Source organism: Drosophila santomea, chromosome 3R (genome assembly GCF_016746245.2).
Source record: "Drosophila santomea strain STO CAGO 1482 chromosome 3R, Prin_Dsan_1.1, whole genome shotgun sequence".
Lineage (NCBI taxonomy): Eukaryota > Metazoa > Arthropoda > Insecta > Diptera > Drosophilidae > Drosophila > Drosophila santomea.
Window position 1 is genome coordinate 9,569,154 of NC_053019.2, and position 15,360 is coordinate 9,584,513.

Sequence of the window (15,360 nt, forward strand, 5' to 3'; positions counted from 1 at the left end):
CAATACAGTTATTGGACACTTAAATATACCGAAATATACTAAATATGGTTTTAAAATGATAAGATGGTAGATAACTTGAATACAATATGACAACATTTTTAAAAGTTGAACAAGAGAGAACGCTGTAGTCGAGTTTCCCGACTATCTAATACCCGTTACTCAGATATTGGAATTGCGAAGGAGAAATTTCAACACTGACAGTTTTTGGCAGTTTGCGTTACATACTTTTCAACGAATCTAGTATACCCTTTTACTCTACGAGTAACGGGAATAGCTATCGTTTTTATCGCATAAAATCACACCCTTTAAACCGTTTGCTGATGAACTAGAAATAAAAGAGAGTTTCTGCAATTTGTTGTAGATATGGGAAATTTATTCTGGCCACTTAGTTTCATTAATGATCTAAAATGAAATGTTAATGTTTAGATAAGTCAACAGAAAAGCATATACATTTACTAAGGAGTTCCCAAATCTGAAGCTGCCAAGGGTCCAGTTTTTCATTAGATCTATATCTGAAAGTAATTTTTTTTAAGGGTAGCCCATTTGGCCTTAAAAACAGTTTCTGTGTAGTTTCAAACCATGTAACTTTTAAACGCTTTCTCGCTGAAAAACCAAATTTGTATATTATATGTAATATATTAAAGTCGTTTTATATGTGGAGTTACTAAAGCAAATTTAAACGCATTAATTTTGCTTTAATAATTAAAGGTAGTTTTTTCATTTATTTTATAGCATTAGTGTAATTTATTTTAAAATTATTTTTTCATTTCTATTACGGAAATTATACAGAACCATGTGTATGTACAGATATAATTTCCGAATCCGAACCTTCTTACCAAACGTAGGTTACTCGACAATGCATCTAAATATTTATAGTTAATGATATATTTATCGATTGTGCTCATTGGCACTACTTTCGTACATATTAGTAGAGTATTCATCCATCGCCAAATGGCTGTTACTTTCGACCATACTCGAATCCATATTACTATATTCCTTAGAGGTCTTACTTAAACCATCACCACCGCAAAAAGGAAGACAACCGATTCTGCCTAAATCATTTGGATTATTGGAATCTAGGGGATTATCAGCCCCCGGGGGCAAACTAGTGCAATGTTGCGTACAATTGTCGCAGGGATTCTTATCAGTGGGCGCACCATTGCCGGATTGGCATGAATTTGGGGAGGAGGACGGTTCATATTTCCGGGGTCTCCCTCTCGACAAGTGCCGCCTTTTGACAAACTCATTATCGTCGACCATCCAAAACGAGCCAAAGTCATCTTCATAACGTACAAAGCACTTGTGCAAGGATAGGTTCGTACGAATCGCATTCTTTATGATTTGTTGGACAAAACAAGATCCCCATCAAGAGTCAGAAACAGGAAATTGCATTATCGGGAAAGGAAGAAAGAGTTCATTGAGATATTATGGTTAGTTCATTTGTCTTCGGTCTTCTTATTTTCATTGCAGCATTGCGATCCTTTATCCATTATAAACGAATATCTGGTTTATCTTCACAAGCTAAATTCCCGCACGGACATACAGACCGAAAAGCAGACGGACATCTGTTTTGGGATTTACCACTAAGTGATCACTGTTTACAATATGTGCTGTAAAAAGATCGTATAATGTCATATTATATCATTTCGACATAGGAGCATGCATTCAATAGCATATATTAACGAACAGAGCAAAATGGAAGGAGTTTGGAGCAAAGTGAGTATTAAACTATTTGAGACCCACATACCCAATGTTCATGGCTACAAAATAGTTAGTGTCCGGCGAATTGGTAGCACCAGTTAGGTTGTTACCAATGCCAGCAGTGCGCTGCGGTCGTCTTTTGTAAAACTCAATCTCATCGACAGTCCAAACTGCTCCTTTCACATTCTCAACCCGCATAAAGCACTTATGAAGGGACAGATTGTGCCGGACTGCGTTCTAATGGTATACATTATCAGTTAGCATAGGACAAACATAATCAATTTGATAATCTTTAGATATATAAATAGAAAATGGAATAAAACAGGGGAATACCTGTATAGCTTACCTTGTCAGATGTATCTCAAGTACCTAAACTTGTATTAACATCCATTATAATCTAAAGTATTGGCAAAATATTGGAAAATGTGAAATAGGTAGTATATATACAGCAGACAAGCTAGTAACGCCAATCGGACAGACGAACATCAAACGGACGGACAAATTGTTATATTATATCAATGATAACATATTATATTGCATAAATATTTTAATGTATATAAGTAATCGTGAAAAATAAGTTTGAGATAGGGCATATTACCTTCCACGTAGCTGCGTTGCGCCGGAAGTAGCAAAATGTGTTTTGGAACCAGTTGTATATTTCGTTGAGGGTTAGCTGCTTGTCAGGGGAGTCAATTATGGCCTTCAAACATATAAAAGAACGTTTTTTAATATTAGAAAATCTCTTCGGTTAAAGTCGAGGGCCGCGACTGAGGAATTTGCAACACAAGCCATATATGGGTTTTCAAAATTACCTGTCTTATGAGGGAAGCATAAGTAAAAGGCGGTCGTACATCAGCATTCTTATAAAACTCTCTGTTTCGATGGATCTCTGAAAATTTAAATTCTTATTATATGTCTTCCAGAAGCACAAGACGAGAAATCATCAAGATAATCAGTCTACATAGTTTACTTACCCTGTTGCACATCAAGCCCGGCTCTTTCAAGCATGTAGGGTAATCCTAAAGCCAAAACAAATATTATTTATAGTGATAGTTAATTCAAGAATAGCCAACACTTACCGCCATTTATTGAAAATGTATTTTTGTCGTGGTTTCTCTTTTTGATCGAGCATAAGTTGGTGGAATTAACCATTGGAAGATTAAGAGGACTTGGCGAATTTGTTTGGCGGATGGGTCGACCTATGCTATTCACTGTAAGCGGACTCCGGCAAAACTTTCCTTCTCTTCCGGGCACGTCCTTATATTTATACAATTTCATTATACTATTACTTACTAGGTTTCACGTATAAGGGACTTACCTTCCTATCGATTTTGGTGGGTGATAAAAGTTGCTTTGACAAATACAAGTGGTGCATCATGGCCTGCAAGCGATCTCTTTCCTTTTGCAGATGGGATTCAAGCTGGGAGACAACTTGCATTTGAACCCGTGCCTGGGCGGTTGATCGATCGTCCAATCCATGTTCGGTATTCAGATGCCTAGCATTGGTATTACCATATTCAATATAATCATTTGTGTTTGTAATATTATTACACCTACTTGACAAAGGATGTGATGTCCTCCAAATCCATTTCGCAACCGGGCCAGCGGCATATGCCATGAGCAAATAGAGGATGATAGTACTTTCGCATGGCGAACTCATCGTGCATATAGCTGAAATCATTGTTGCACACCTCATTATCCTTCGACCTCAAAAACCTCTCTGCGTCGGAGAACATCAGCTTCTCTTGCTCGGAAATGAACTCGGGAACATTGTAGAAGCCCAGATCGGGAATGGGAGCCATCATGTGCTGACCCTGCATGTGCATGTGGGGATTGGACTCGTGCTGGGCCGTCGATGAGGATTCATCGATGCTCGAGGCCGGAGAACCGCACTTAACTACATGTGAGGCAAAGGCGATCGAGTTATTCAGAAAGCCCGTCGATGGAAAACAGTTGTTCTTAACAGCATCTGAGCATATATCTGGAATGGAAATTTGGTGTCGCGACTTGACCGATATCTCCTTCTGAATTGAACCCTTGTAGTCCGATTCCTTGGCATCCTCAGAATACTCGTCGTCATGTATCCGATGCATGTTTTTAAGACTGAAATTTATGATCATCCCAAGATGGGCATTGTATGCTTTGTATTGCAAAAACAATCGCATATATGTATATGCATATATATCGCATTACACAGAAATAATCTCTTTTGGGTCTGAAGTTCCTTAAATGTTATGCCATAGGTGTCATTTCTAAAATAATAATTTTTCTGGCAAGTATTTTTCTTACTTATCACTAGTCGATTTTCCTGCCAAACTTCGAATCTGAGACATATATAACCTTACTCCCTACTCTATACCGGTCAATTCGTGTCTCGATATAATTGAGTTTCTACTTTCCCTAAAATCGAGGAATGTTTACCAATCTGAAGCATCTAAATTATTTGTAATACCTGTAAAACGAAATTTTAGTAACCCAACTAAAAATCCCCGTATCAAATGAATTAAGTGTAAATTAAATTAAACATTTCTTAAATGTTTGATTTAATTTTAAAGAGAACAATAACGATGCGACGTCATCATGTTTTGCGTGTGTAGTTAATCTGTAAATATAAGGATTAGACTTGAAAGGGAAAGCATTAATCATATTTATTTATGTTAAAAGTTAAAGATCTCAGACGAAATTTGCAAGATATTCAGGAAACCAGACATAAGTGTGATTGCTGAAGAAGCTACACATGGACAAACACACAAACGGATAGACAAACGGACGGACAAACGGACAGACAAACGGACGGACAAATAGACATACAAACGGACGGACAAATAGACATACAAACGGACGGACAGTCAGACAAACAGACATACAAACGGACGGACAAGCGGAAAGACGGGCAAAGAAACGGACAAACAGATAGGCGATTTAATAAAGGATGAACTTGGATGGAGGTGTACAGGTTTTTTTGAATCAGACATCTTCCGATCTGTTTACTAAATTTCCTGTAATGAAACATTACATTTATGTCATTGCAAGGATCTGGAACAAGAATATATATAAATACATTTTATGTGTTTACAGAAATAGGCGTAAAATGTAAAAGAAATGTACATTTTGCATCACATTCGTTGATCCTGAAAATTTCTATTAAGGTTTTGTGTAATATATATTTGGTAATGTGACTGTAGCGTAATTTCTTGTATTGTGTGTAAGTTCGAGGATTTGCATTGTCTGTATTCGTTGGGGGCATTGATTATTCAAAAGGGGTAGATGGGTAAAGAAAATATTCATATTTCATCTGTATACATATCATTAAATTTGTGTGTAAATATAAGTAAACAGGATTATATTGGTATACGTTTTTCTGCCTAGATTACTTAACCATATCTTAATTAACTTATTAGACTTGACTCCCGTTTTGGGAATACATACATGCACATACAATTTTGCAGACAAAAGAGGATGCAATTTTGCATGTGCATTTACAATTAAATAACATTCACTGAGGTTTCCAAAGAACGATATAATATTTAATAACTGTTGAAATATTTAATACAATTTTTCACATATATCTAAAATGAATTTAAACTTAGAGACTATCTTAAGAATAGTTTTTGCTGCTTCTCCTGGAAAGGTACGTCTTCGACTACAGAATTTGCGAAAAATATGTGTACACATTTTTGCGCATGCGTTTAGAAATGCATCTTAAGGCTCTAACACACAAAACGATTTTAAAAATTAAAAACTTTTAAAATTTACTCTACGAGTAACGGGTATAACAAGAGAGAACGCTATAGTCGAGTTCCCCGACTATCTGATACCCGTTACTCAGCTAGTGGAAGGGAGAAGGAGAGTCTTAAACACAGTTTTTGGCGGTTTATAGGCGTTATAGTGGGCGTGGGAAAAAGTTTTTTGGCAAATCGATAGAAATTTACAAGACCAATACGAAAATGAAAAAATATCAAAACATTTTTCAAAAGTGTGGGCGTAGCAGCTTTGGGCGGTTTGTGGGCGTTAGAGTGGGCGAGTGGCAACATGAATCGACAAACTTGCGCTGCTTCTATGTCTCTGGAGTCTGTATGCTTAATCTCAACTTTCTAGCTTTTGTAGTTCCTGAGATCTCAGCGTTCATACGGACGGACAGACGGACGGACGGACGGACATGGCCTGATCGACTCGGCTATTGATCCTGATCAAGAATATATATACTTTATATGGTCGGAAACGATTCCTTCTGCCTGTTACATACTTTTCAACGAATCTAGTAGTCCCTTTTACTCTACGAGTAACGGGTATAAATATATTTTTCAATTAAATAAGTAATTTTTAGCATTTGTGTTAAACTGTTTTATTGGGAAAGTTTATGCATTGGTATTTGGAAAAAACAAAGTGACGTTTATAGAGTTTGTAGGATCATTGTTGGTAACGTTCTCGAAAGGCTTAGTATTCCTCATCCTCGCCCAGCTCGGTGGTGGAGTCGATGCCCACCTCCTCGTAGTCCTTCTCGAGGGCAGCGAGATCCTCGCGAGCCTCAGCGAATTCGCCCTCCTCCATGCCCTCACCCACGTACCAGTGGACGAAGGCCCTCTTGGCGTACATCAGATCGAACTTGTGATCCAGACGAGCCCAGGCCTCGGCAATGGCAGTGGTGTTGGACAGCATGCAGACGGCGCGCTGCACCTTGGCCAGATCCCCGCCAGGAACAACGGTGGGTGGCTGGTAGTTAATGCCCACTTTGAAGCCAGTGGGACACCAGTCCACGAACTGAATGGAGCGCTTGGTCTTGATGGTGGCAATGGCTGCGTTCACATCCTTGGGCACCACATCGCCACGGTAGAGCATGCAGCAGGCCATGTACTTGCCACGACGCGGATCACACTTGACCATCTGGTTGGCGGGCTCGAAGCAGGCATTGGTGATCTCGGCCACGGTCAGCTGCTCGTGGTAGGCCTTCTCCACGGAAATGACGGGAGCGTATGTCGCCAGCGGGAAATGGATGCGTGGGTAGGGCACCAAATTGGTCTGGAACTCGGTCAGATCCACATTCAGGGCGCCATCGAAGCGCAACGAGGCCGTTATGGAGGAAACGATCTGGCCAATTAGACGATTGAGGTTCATGTAGGTGGGTCGCTCGATATCCAAGTTGCGGCGGCAGATGTCGTAGATTGCCTCGTTGTCAACCATAAACGCACAATCCGAGTGCTCCAGCGTTGTGTGGGTGGTCAAGATCGAGTTGTATGGCTCGACCACAGCTGTGGACACCTAACAGGAAGTTTCAAATCCATTATTAAATTATCTTTCGAAGACTAATTTCCCTTGTCCATAATTAATCAAGTTAATTGGTTTAATAGGCTATTATCAATTAGTTTAAAGGGAAATGGCATACATTATTTTAGTCTTAAGTGAACTTACTTGAGGTGCTGGGTAGATGGAGAACTCCAGCTTTGACTTCTTTCCGTAGTCCACGGACAGGCGCTCCATCAGCAGGGAGGTAAATCCAGAGCCAGTGCCGCCGCCGAAGGAGTGGAAGACCAGGAATCCCTGCAAACCCGTGCACTGATCCGCCAGCTTGCGAATCCTGTCCAAAACCACGTCGACGATCTCCTTGCCGATGGTGTAGTGACCACGGGCATAGTTGTTGGCCGCATCCTCCTTACCGGTGATCAATTGCTCCGGATGGAACAGCTGGCGGTAGGTTCCCGTACGCACCTCATCCACCACCGTGGGCTCCAGATCCACGAACACGGCGCGGGGCACATGCTTGCCAGCTCCAGTCTCGCTGAAGAAGGTGCTGAAGGAGTCATCGCCACCGCCCACGGTCTTATCGGAGGGCATATGGCCATCGGGCTGGATGCCGTGCTCCAAGCAGTAGAGTTCCCAGCAGGCGTTGCCGATCTGGACGCCAGCTTGGCCAATGTGAACCGAAATGCATTCCCTCTGGAAGAAAGTTCATACTAATGTGACTCATGTCGCTGGAAATTTGGTTGATTCTGAATTTGGAGTTAGGATATCCGTTTGCAAGTCAGTGATTTTAGAAGCAAACAGAGAGCATCAGACCATCTGCTTGAGCGCTCTAAGTTCTTGGGTATCCATTTAAGTTAATTGTTGATAAAAGTTTATAAGCTGTTTTATTCTTAAAAAGTGTTTGGAGATTTTAAGAAGTAGCTTTGTAACATAACACAGATGTGGAATATTTCAAAGAATATCATTCTTTTTGCACCATTTGGCATAAACTGTATATTCGGAGGAATTTAAAGGATCCAAGGTCCTTTGCAGTCGACGAAGTTCCAAAAATCCAGTTAAATCCTTGGAAGTGTTTATTATCCTTACCATGATGATCAGAAGATTTAGCTGAACTTTAAGAAAGCAGATTTAATTACGAAAATCCTAGCACTGGTCTGTGATGCGACACAGCTGGGAGTCAACTAACCGAAACTTGGCGATACGCGTTCTTTTATAACCCGCCACCCAAGACATCAGTGTGCGGCATACTAGTGCCATATGCTATATACTGTATGCTATATGTGGAAGTTATGTGAAATGTGGCAGCGTTCATCGACTTAAGTGACGATCCGTACCCAACCCAGCCAGCCACACACGCCCAAGAAGTCGCCTCTTGATCGAATTTTGTTTTCCTTCTCATGTGTTTATGGATGGATAGAATTCACATTGCTCCATTTTCCCTCATGCAGCTGTAAATGGTTGATAAAATTAACAATTGATTATTCACTGTAGAAAAGTTTCTACTTGGAAAGCGAATCATATTACTGATGAAAAATATTGTAACTTAATTTTCGATGGCATACAAATAAGCATATGATAATGCCCAAATACCCCATATTTATTTTTGAAATCACACTGGGAAATCCGCATAAACAGAAGAAATTGACGAGGTGGGGCCAATCCCGGCATTTCTTCTGCTGAAAACTTAGCCAATTATTCGATGGCATATTAGGAATATGGATGCCACTTACGATTTCAATCGGACACACCCAGGAAAATCAACAAAATGACAAAACAAGGGTCTATTATAATAATTGTTCCATAAAATAAAAACTAAATGCCCTAAACTATTTGTCATGAGCCGGATTGCAATGAGTAATTAGTGAGTGATAAGAACAACCAAATCACTTAAAAAACAAACAAAAAATTCTTCAGAAATAGTTAGATGCATAATCTTCATAGTGAAATGAAAACATAAAACATATGTTTGAAGTCAAACAACCATTTACTTTTAATTTATTTTTATTTATAACTTAGATATTATAATACTGCTCACAGTAATTTTACGCTAAGTTCCTAATATATATGGTATTTTTAAATATAAGTTTTATGTAAGTTCGACCAGTACAAAATTAAATATTTCAAAATAAATGCCGGCCAGCGTTGTAAGAAAAAAATGGGCATTATATTTCTTCCTTCGTTACACTGGGTTAGTATATATTTGAGCAAGTTATTTCAAAGTTATTCATCATCACGAATGTATCAAAAAAGCTGCATTGGCTTCAATAGAAGGAAGCAATCGTTTCGTCAAATTTCATTTGACTAAACCTATTCTCTGGTGCATTTGTTTCTGTTCTTTGAAGAAAAACATACAACAAATTGTTTGGGTTTTACTCGATTTCACTATAGTTGCTTAGGGATATAGTTGAGGTTACATAATCATTGGGTAAGCAAACAAATTGGGTTAACAAACATTTTTCAAAGTCTTTTTACTTAATTCAATAAAAACAATGGCCGCACATGAGTCACCGCATACATTGTGAATTATCCTTATACATATTCCGAAATACTCAATAAGACTTAATAATGCAAAAGTAAAAAACGCATTTATACATCATTGCTACGGAAATAAGTACAATAAATACAATAACAACTCAATCAATCGTGTTTGAAAACCCAGTCTATAAATTCGTCTGATCTGATGCCAGTACATAGTCTAGGATTTTGTTTAAAAACTGCAGTAAAAGTATTTGCATTGGCCACAAGTCCACAATTTAAAACCTATAAGTTATTTCATTGGATATTGATGTCGTATAACTTATAATTAATAACATTTAAAACTAACACTTCATATTTGGCCGAAAATAATTGATCTCTCCAGAATATTGTTTTCGATAATAAAGTGGTATAAAAAGTTTATTCTATTGAGTTCGAAATGCAGAATACAGAAAATTGTAAATCCTAATCACAGGGGCGTATCGAATACCCTGTGGAATTTCTATAGTCATACGGTGCTGTCGCGCTTTATCATTAATGGAGTTTGGACGGTTACCTCGTCGTCGGATAGATTCTGCTCGGCGGTGTGGATGCCATCGCTGGCGATTCCGATGCAGACTCTGCCACACTGGGCCTGGTTCATGTGGTGCAGGGCGATGGTTCGGCCATGGGGATGTGGCTGGGGCAATGTGTTCGTCGACGAGGCCATGGAGCTATTGGATGCCTGCGACGGCGAGGGTGCGTGTCCATGCATTGGCTGCACCGGATTGTGGCCACCGACATTGACCCTTCCCTGGGGAAAGGTCAGCTGGTGGAACGTGGAGGTCGGTCTCGCTCCGGTGATGTTGCAGTTGTAGTTGTTCCACACATTCTGCGACGACTGACGTGGCAGAGTGCATTGCGAGATCGAGTTGGAGTACACGTGTGGCGTTACGTTCTGTGTGGGTTTCAAGGCAAGTTAAACAGTAACAGTCATAGTACTGGTATTATGGGTACTTAAACTTTATCTAAGTGGTCTACTCACTATTGATATCTCGCCCACTGAACTCTGGGCCTGGGCGTGCATGCCACTCCTCAGGGTGCAGTAGCCAATTCCATGGGAGGCGCGCAGGGAAATCTCGGCTGCTGTCAGATGCTGCTGCTCGTTCACGAAAATTCCTCGATTGGGACTGCGGTTGGTATCAATGGTGGATATCTGCTGCCTTTTCCTGATACTCTCGACCTGATATATGAAGTTATAATGGTTAAAGTGCTTAAGCAGATAATTTATAAGATATATAAACTAATTCAAGCCCACCTGCTCGTCAGGTTCAATGGATTCAGGTACCACATCCGGATTCTTTTCGTCGCAATCGTCCACTTCCTTGCTGCCGGAACTCTTGTCGCTTGGTCCTGGCGATTCATCTCTGGATATATTCTCGTTTGAGAGCTCCTTTTGACGCCGTCTCGATGAAGCGGTGCAGGGTATTCGAAGTGCCAGAATGATGGCCAAAACGGCGACCAGCACAGCGAGGGTTAAGCCAATTGTTAAGGACATCACTGGCGAAAATAGGAGCTCTGCACGAAGATTGTGAGCTGAGGGGTAAAAAGGATATGTGTTTACAGAACTTCAAGGATAAAGATAAGATATAAAGGACTCACTCTGCTCCGAGGTTAGTTGCTTCTCGGGCATTCGCAGCATGGCCGCATTGACTATAGCTGGATCGGATCGACCCTTCGTATTAAACGCGTAAATATTTAGCCTATATATACTGCCCGGACTCAAGCCCGGCACCGTAAACTTGGGAACCGTGGATGTTATGTTTGCTTTAATTTCCTGAAACACAAAATAGTATTTTGTTTAATGAAACCATTCCAATTAGCAGTTAAATGGTATTGTCTTACTTGTGTGAAAGAGTCTAGCAGTTCTAAGTTAAAACTTTGTGGCAACCCGCCGTTGAAACCATCGCTACAAGTGACCGTCAAGGATGTCATGGATATATTGTTGACCGTACAATTATGCACTTTTTCAGGTCGACCTTCAAATAATCATGCTTAATCATAATAAAGTTTTTTCTAAGTGTTTGGCAGTACGCACCTGCGGCGATTATATGGAAGACACATGGTACTCGCTGTTTGCCAATTTTGTTTGACGCCAAACACAAAAGGGTTCCATAATCCAGTTCATTAACGGGTGTGTATGTTACAATGGAGGTGGTACCTGAAAATATATAATTATAAAAAAGTTAGCAGAATTAACAGTTTTAAGAATGGTAACACTTACCCGAGCCAATAATGTGATTTGTGGCGACATCAATACTTTCGGCAGAGTTATTAAACGTCCAGCTAAATTCGACTTCTCGAGGATTGGCATCCACGGTGCACATAACCTTTGCATCCTCCTGCTTGGCTATGCCGTACACCTTCTTCTGATTCTGGGCACACGTGGGAGCGTCTATAAAACGCGAACATAAAGAACAGACCATAAAAACATTAATTACCTCTTAAAGCCAAAGAAGAAGTGGAAAAAATAGGTTAAACAAACAGGAGAATGCTCCTCTGATTGGTATTTTGGGGTTCAAGTGTGTCAGCAAAATATAAATACTGCTTTCAGCGGGCAATTTTAAACTTAAATAAATCAAAGCCCGGAAAACTGAATTTTTCTATGACTTTGGTAATTTAACAGTGATAAAGCAAACTTACAGAGTATGTTTAGTGCAAAGGGAGCACTGATTCCTTCTCCCTCGGCATTGAATCCCACACAGGAGTAGTTTCCGGCAGTGGCCCTAGTTACACCTTGCAGAACCAAGGAGTGGTTACTAATTATGACGCCCTGCGATATATTGTGTGATAAAGGTTGTTCCTGTGGGAATGGGTGACCATTTTAAACCAAACACCATTTGATTAGCGTGATTAAACTCACGTTGTGACGCCATTCGATGCGAAAGACATTCGGGTGAGCCATCACCAGGCAATCGAAGTACACGTCTGTACCTTCCCGCAAAGTGCCTGGATCCAGGGATGTTCCCAGACGAACATATGCCTCCGGGACATCTGGAAAGCAGACGCTTGTTAGCCTCAGCTAAATACCCATTGTGATTTAATAAAACCTACATTGTATATCTAACTTCCAGCCATCTTCCAATGGTTCGGAGGGAACAGCATGGTTGTAGGCTTTGCATGATAAATACTTTCCCGCATCAGATTTGCTTAGACTGATTGAAAGAGTGCTTGTGGTCTGGTTGCCATCGCTCGAAGTCTACAAAACACAGTTTAAATGCCGGCCAGTATATTATGGCAGGATACTTACTGTTTCGGTTGTCTTCTCGAGCCGTATGCCATTTTGCCACCAAGTAATTACGGCCGGCGGCCTGGAGCCAGCACTTTGGCACAATAGATCGTATCTGCGTCCAGCAGACAGTGGCTGATGTGCCCCCAACAGTCGGATATTTAAAGGGGCAACTGAAAGTAAAGAAAGTGCTTACATGTATGCCAAACCCTGCCTAAGCCCGCTACATATTTGAAAGGTGATATATGTTATATACCCGTAGTTTAAAACTTACAGTTCATATCGATTTGCACCACCGCCTCGACGATGGGTGCTCTGGGGTGACTCAGTGCGCGGCAGGTAAGTCGGGAGTTAAGATCTTCCCGTCCCAGAGATGGTAGCGTAATTTCGCACTCTATAATTTTCCCTCCTGCCAAATGGGACAATTCGCATGGCATTTCTAGGCCATCGCGATACCAACTGATAGTGGGCGTCGGATAGCCTGATTGAACAATATGAAAACGAATCGAGTTACTTTTGCACTGATTTCTGGATGATAGAGAAGAACTTATACCTCCAATTACTTGGCATTTCAGGGATACGATGTCGCCTTCGCTATATGGTCCCACAACTGTAGAACGCTCCACGTTGGAGCTGTCACGAATAATAACTTGTTTGGGTGGAGCTAGGAAAATTATGGGGATACAGTGCTATTATTATCCTGCCACAGATTGTTTAAGGAACTCATATAACGAGCAAAAACCATAATCATAGGTTCCTGTTGCGATTTCAAAGTCAATTACTCACATATGACATTGAGCCTAATGAGGCTATTTATGGTCTGCGCTTTCAGGAAATCCACTCGGCATCTATAAGTTCCGGAGTCGGATGCTTGCGTATTCTGAATTGACAGTTTTCCCGGTTCCTTGTCAAATATAAAATATGCCCTATCCCCGAACACTGAATCGTCCGACCATCTTTTTGGTGCTTTGGATACTCCCGCTCGAATGTCGATGCTAAACATGATAAAGTGTTTCGCAACAAGAAAGTCACGGAGTAAATAGTAAACTTAATGATAAAATAATTCGTGTTTTTAATTTACCTGTAAATGGGAGTACCCTTATCATCGCGGTACCACAGAACCAACACAGGCTCATCGCCATCAAAGGTCGTTACATTGCACGGAAGGTAAATATTTTCACCAACTATGGATTCAATTTGGTGAATTGGTACTGGAAAAATTAAGTTTCGATTCGTTTTTATTTTCAGCTATTTAAATAAAGCTAAGCTTTTTAGAACTGGGAACTATTTTTATCCAAGGCGAAAATATGTATATATATCACATGTCCTTAGCCGGTTAGCATTTTACACTGCTAAAAAAATAGATACTTTAACGTATCAAGCAAATCGCAATCAAAAATTTCAAAAACGGTTTAACCCTTTTATTTTTAGAAATTTAAGCATGAACACCTTTGAAAACTAACCTGTCCGAACATTAAAGGTACAATTTAACTTACCATCTTTACTTCCGAAGCTGGATTCTATAAGCTGAAGTGCTAGCATAAATAGCAGCAGTAACTCCATGTTGTATAATTATTGGAATAGCACTGGTTAGTTGTTGATTACATCGACTTAATGACTTTCATATCTAATTGGTTAGAAGTTACATTTTATCATCTGAGTTTTCACGGAAGATGAGCACACCAACACTTGTGCACGAGCACTCAATTACACATCTACACGGGATATAACATTGTATGTATAACACATAGGTTTATATATTTTGCAGTAGTTGCGAACACGGTATACCTAAGCTGAAGGATATTTTCGGGGATACTTGATAGAATCGTATTCCATTGAGCACTGAAAACTGGTTAATAATATATTGCAGATTACTTAAATGGTCACGGATTTGATTTTATTCAACGAACAAGTATGTATGTATGCGTGTATGTCTTTTCGTATGCACTTGTATATGTTTGCCAAAAATTCCAGGATACACTTTACTATTGCTTATTTTCATATGCGCACATTCACGGGATATTGAGCGGGGTTTCACTCAAAATAATTGCATTATGCCATACTCGATCTAGTGAATTTTCTTAATAAAAACCAAGGTGGAACATAACGAGTACTGGCAGAAAGTTATATTACTTTTCTAGCCGCGATGCGAAACTAACACGTCGAAATTCCATCGCACTACACCTGCAAACCTGGGCTAAAAAGCTCCTCCGGCGGGCGCATGCGCTCCGCAGGAAGCTTTTGATGTAAACATTGCAACTATGACCTTTGTACATGTGAATGTACGTGCATCCGCTTGTCTCGCTCAATATAATCGTCCTTATTTTCTCTTTTTCTCTAAATATGATATGTAATTGGTCGGCGTCAAAACTTTATCCAGCACTCATTTAGATGTTAACCCCTATTTTAGATGTCCTTGTGGGGGCTTGACCATACACATCAACACCACTGATGCCCGCTGACCATTGTATTCTATTTTAAAAACAAGCTGAAAAGTCACGGAGGCGTGCAGGTCCGACCTTTTAATGTACGCGAAAGTACATATACTGTGGAAAGCTTTCCGGACGGACAGCTGCAATGGTTCTCTCGACTCCTCTCGCTCCGATGAACGTCTTATCCTTTTTGCCGGACAAAGAAACTGAAACCTACGCAGTCCGCCCAAGGTATCTAGTTTC

General features: G+C 40.3%; 3 protein-coding genes across 6 annotated transcripts; all 3 read right to left on the reverse strand.

The window, feature by feature from the left end:
• Nucleotides 1–291: 291 nt before the first annotated feature.
• On the reverse strand, nt 292–5,326 carry LOC120454432 (forkhead box protein P1). Of its 3 annotated transcripts, none has more exons than XM_039639726.2 (7): nt 3,259–5,326; nt 3,020–3,197; nt 2,781–2,958; nt 2,676–2,720; nt 2,514–2,590; nt 2,300–2,401; nt 292–1,332 (listed from the first exon to the last, which is right to left on the reverse strand). In XM_039639726.2, exons 1-7 carry the CDS (start codon nt 3,864–3,866, stop codon nt 889–891), a joined length of 1,632 nt encoding a protein of 543 aa, XP_039495660.1. In that variant the 5' UTR covers nt 3,867–5,326; the 3' UTR covers nt 292–888. The 3 variants fall into 3 exon arrangements, with proteins under 3 accessions (XP_039495660.1, XP_039495662.1, XP_039495661.1); XM_039639728.2 differs by having other exon boundaries at nt 298–603; XM_039639727.2 differs by having other exon boundaries at nt 1,268–1,938.
• A 698-nt stretch (nt 5,327–6,024) lies between these two features.
• On the reverse strand, nt 6,025–8,119 carry LOC120454433 (tubulin alpha-2 chain). The gene is made up of 3 exons (XM_039639729.2): nt 8,029–8,119; nt 7,111–7,635; nt 6,025–6,960 (listed from the first exon to the last, which is right to left on the reverse strand). The coding sequence occupies exons 1-3, from the start codon at nt 8,029–8,031 to the stop codon at nt 6,139–6,141; spliced, it is 1,350 nt and encodes a 449-aa protein (XP_039495663.1). The 5' UTR covers nt 8,032–8,119; the 3' UTR covers nt 6,025–6,138.
• An 874-nt stretch (nt 8,120–8,993) lies between these two features.
• On the reverse strand, nt 8,994–15,205 carry LOC120454428 (hemicentin-1). 2 transcript variants are annotated; one of them, XM_039639718.2, is made up of 17 exons: nt 14,474–15,205; nt 14,182–14,400; nt 13,767–13,896; nt 13,472–13,680; nt 13,239–13,349; nt 12,960–13,166; nt 12,707–12,858; nt 12,511–12,655; nt 12,320–12,450; nt 12,100–12,259; nt 11,681–11,851; nt 11,495–11,617; nt 11,302–11,435; nt 11,059–11,233; nt 10,715–10,992; nt 10,442–10,639; nt 8,994–10,354 (listed from the first exon to the last, which is right to left on the reverse strand). In XM_039639718.2, the coding sequence occupies exons 2-17, from the start codon at nt 14,246–14,248 to the stop codon at nt 9,926–9,928; spliced, it is 2,820 nt and encodes a 939-aa protein (XP_039495652.1). In that variant the 5' UTR covers nt 14,249–14,400; nt 14,474–15,205; the 3' UTR covers nt 8,994–9,925. The 2 variants fall into 2 exon arrangements, with proteins under 2 accessions (XP_039495652.1, XP_039495651.1); XM_039639717.2 differs by having other exon boundaries at nt 14,182–15,205.
• Between the last annotated feature and the right edge of the window lie 155 nt (nt 15,206–15,360).

Coding starts and splice junctions, on each gene's coding strand:
- LOC120454433 (XM_039639729.2), bottom strand. Junction 6,961..7,110: donor CCATCTACCCAGCACCTCAA/GTAAGTTCACTT, acceptor ACTTCCTGTTAG/GTGTCCACAGCTGTGGTCGA.
- LOC120454428 (XM_039639718.2), bottom strand. CDS start 14,248: ATGGAGTTACTGCTGCTATTTATGCTAGCACTTCAGCTTATAGAATCC. Junction 13,897..14,181: donor CAGCTTCGGAAGTAAAGATG/GTAAGTTAAATT, acceptor TAATTTTTCCAG/TACCAATTCACCAAATTGAA. Junction 10,993..11,058: donor GCAACTAACCTCGGAGCAGA/GTGAGTCCTTTA, acceptor TTTACCCCTCAG/CTCACAATCTTCGTGCAGAG.
- LOC120454432 (XM_039639726.2), bottom strand. CDS start 3,866: ATGCGATTGTTTTTGCAATACAAAGCATACAATGCCCATCTTGGGATG. Junction 3,198..3,258: donor GACATCACATCCTTTGTCAA/GTAGGTGTAATA, acceptor TACCAATGCTAG/GCATCTGAATACCGAACATG. Junction 1,333..2,299: donor GCAACGCAGCTACGTGGAAG/GTAATATGCCCT, acceptor CAAATCATAAAG/AATGCGATTCGTACGAACCT.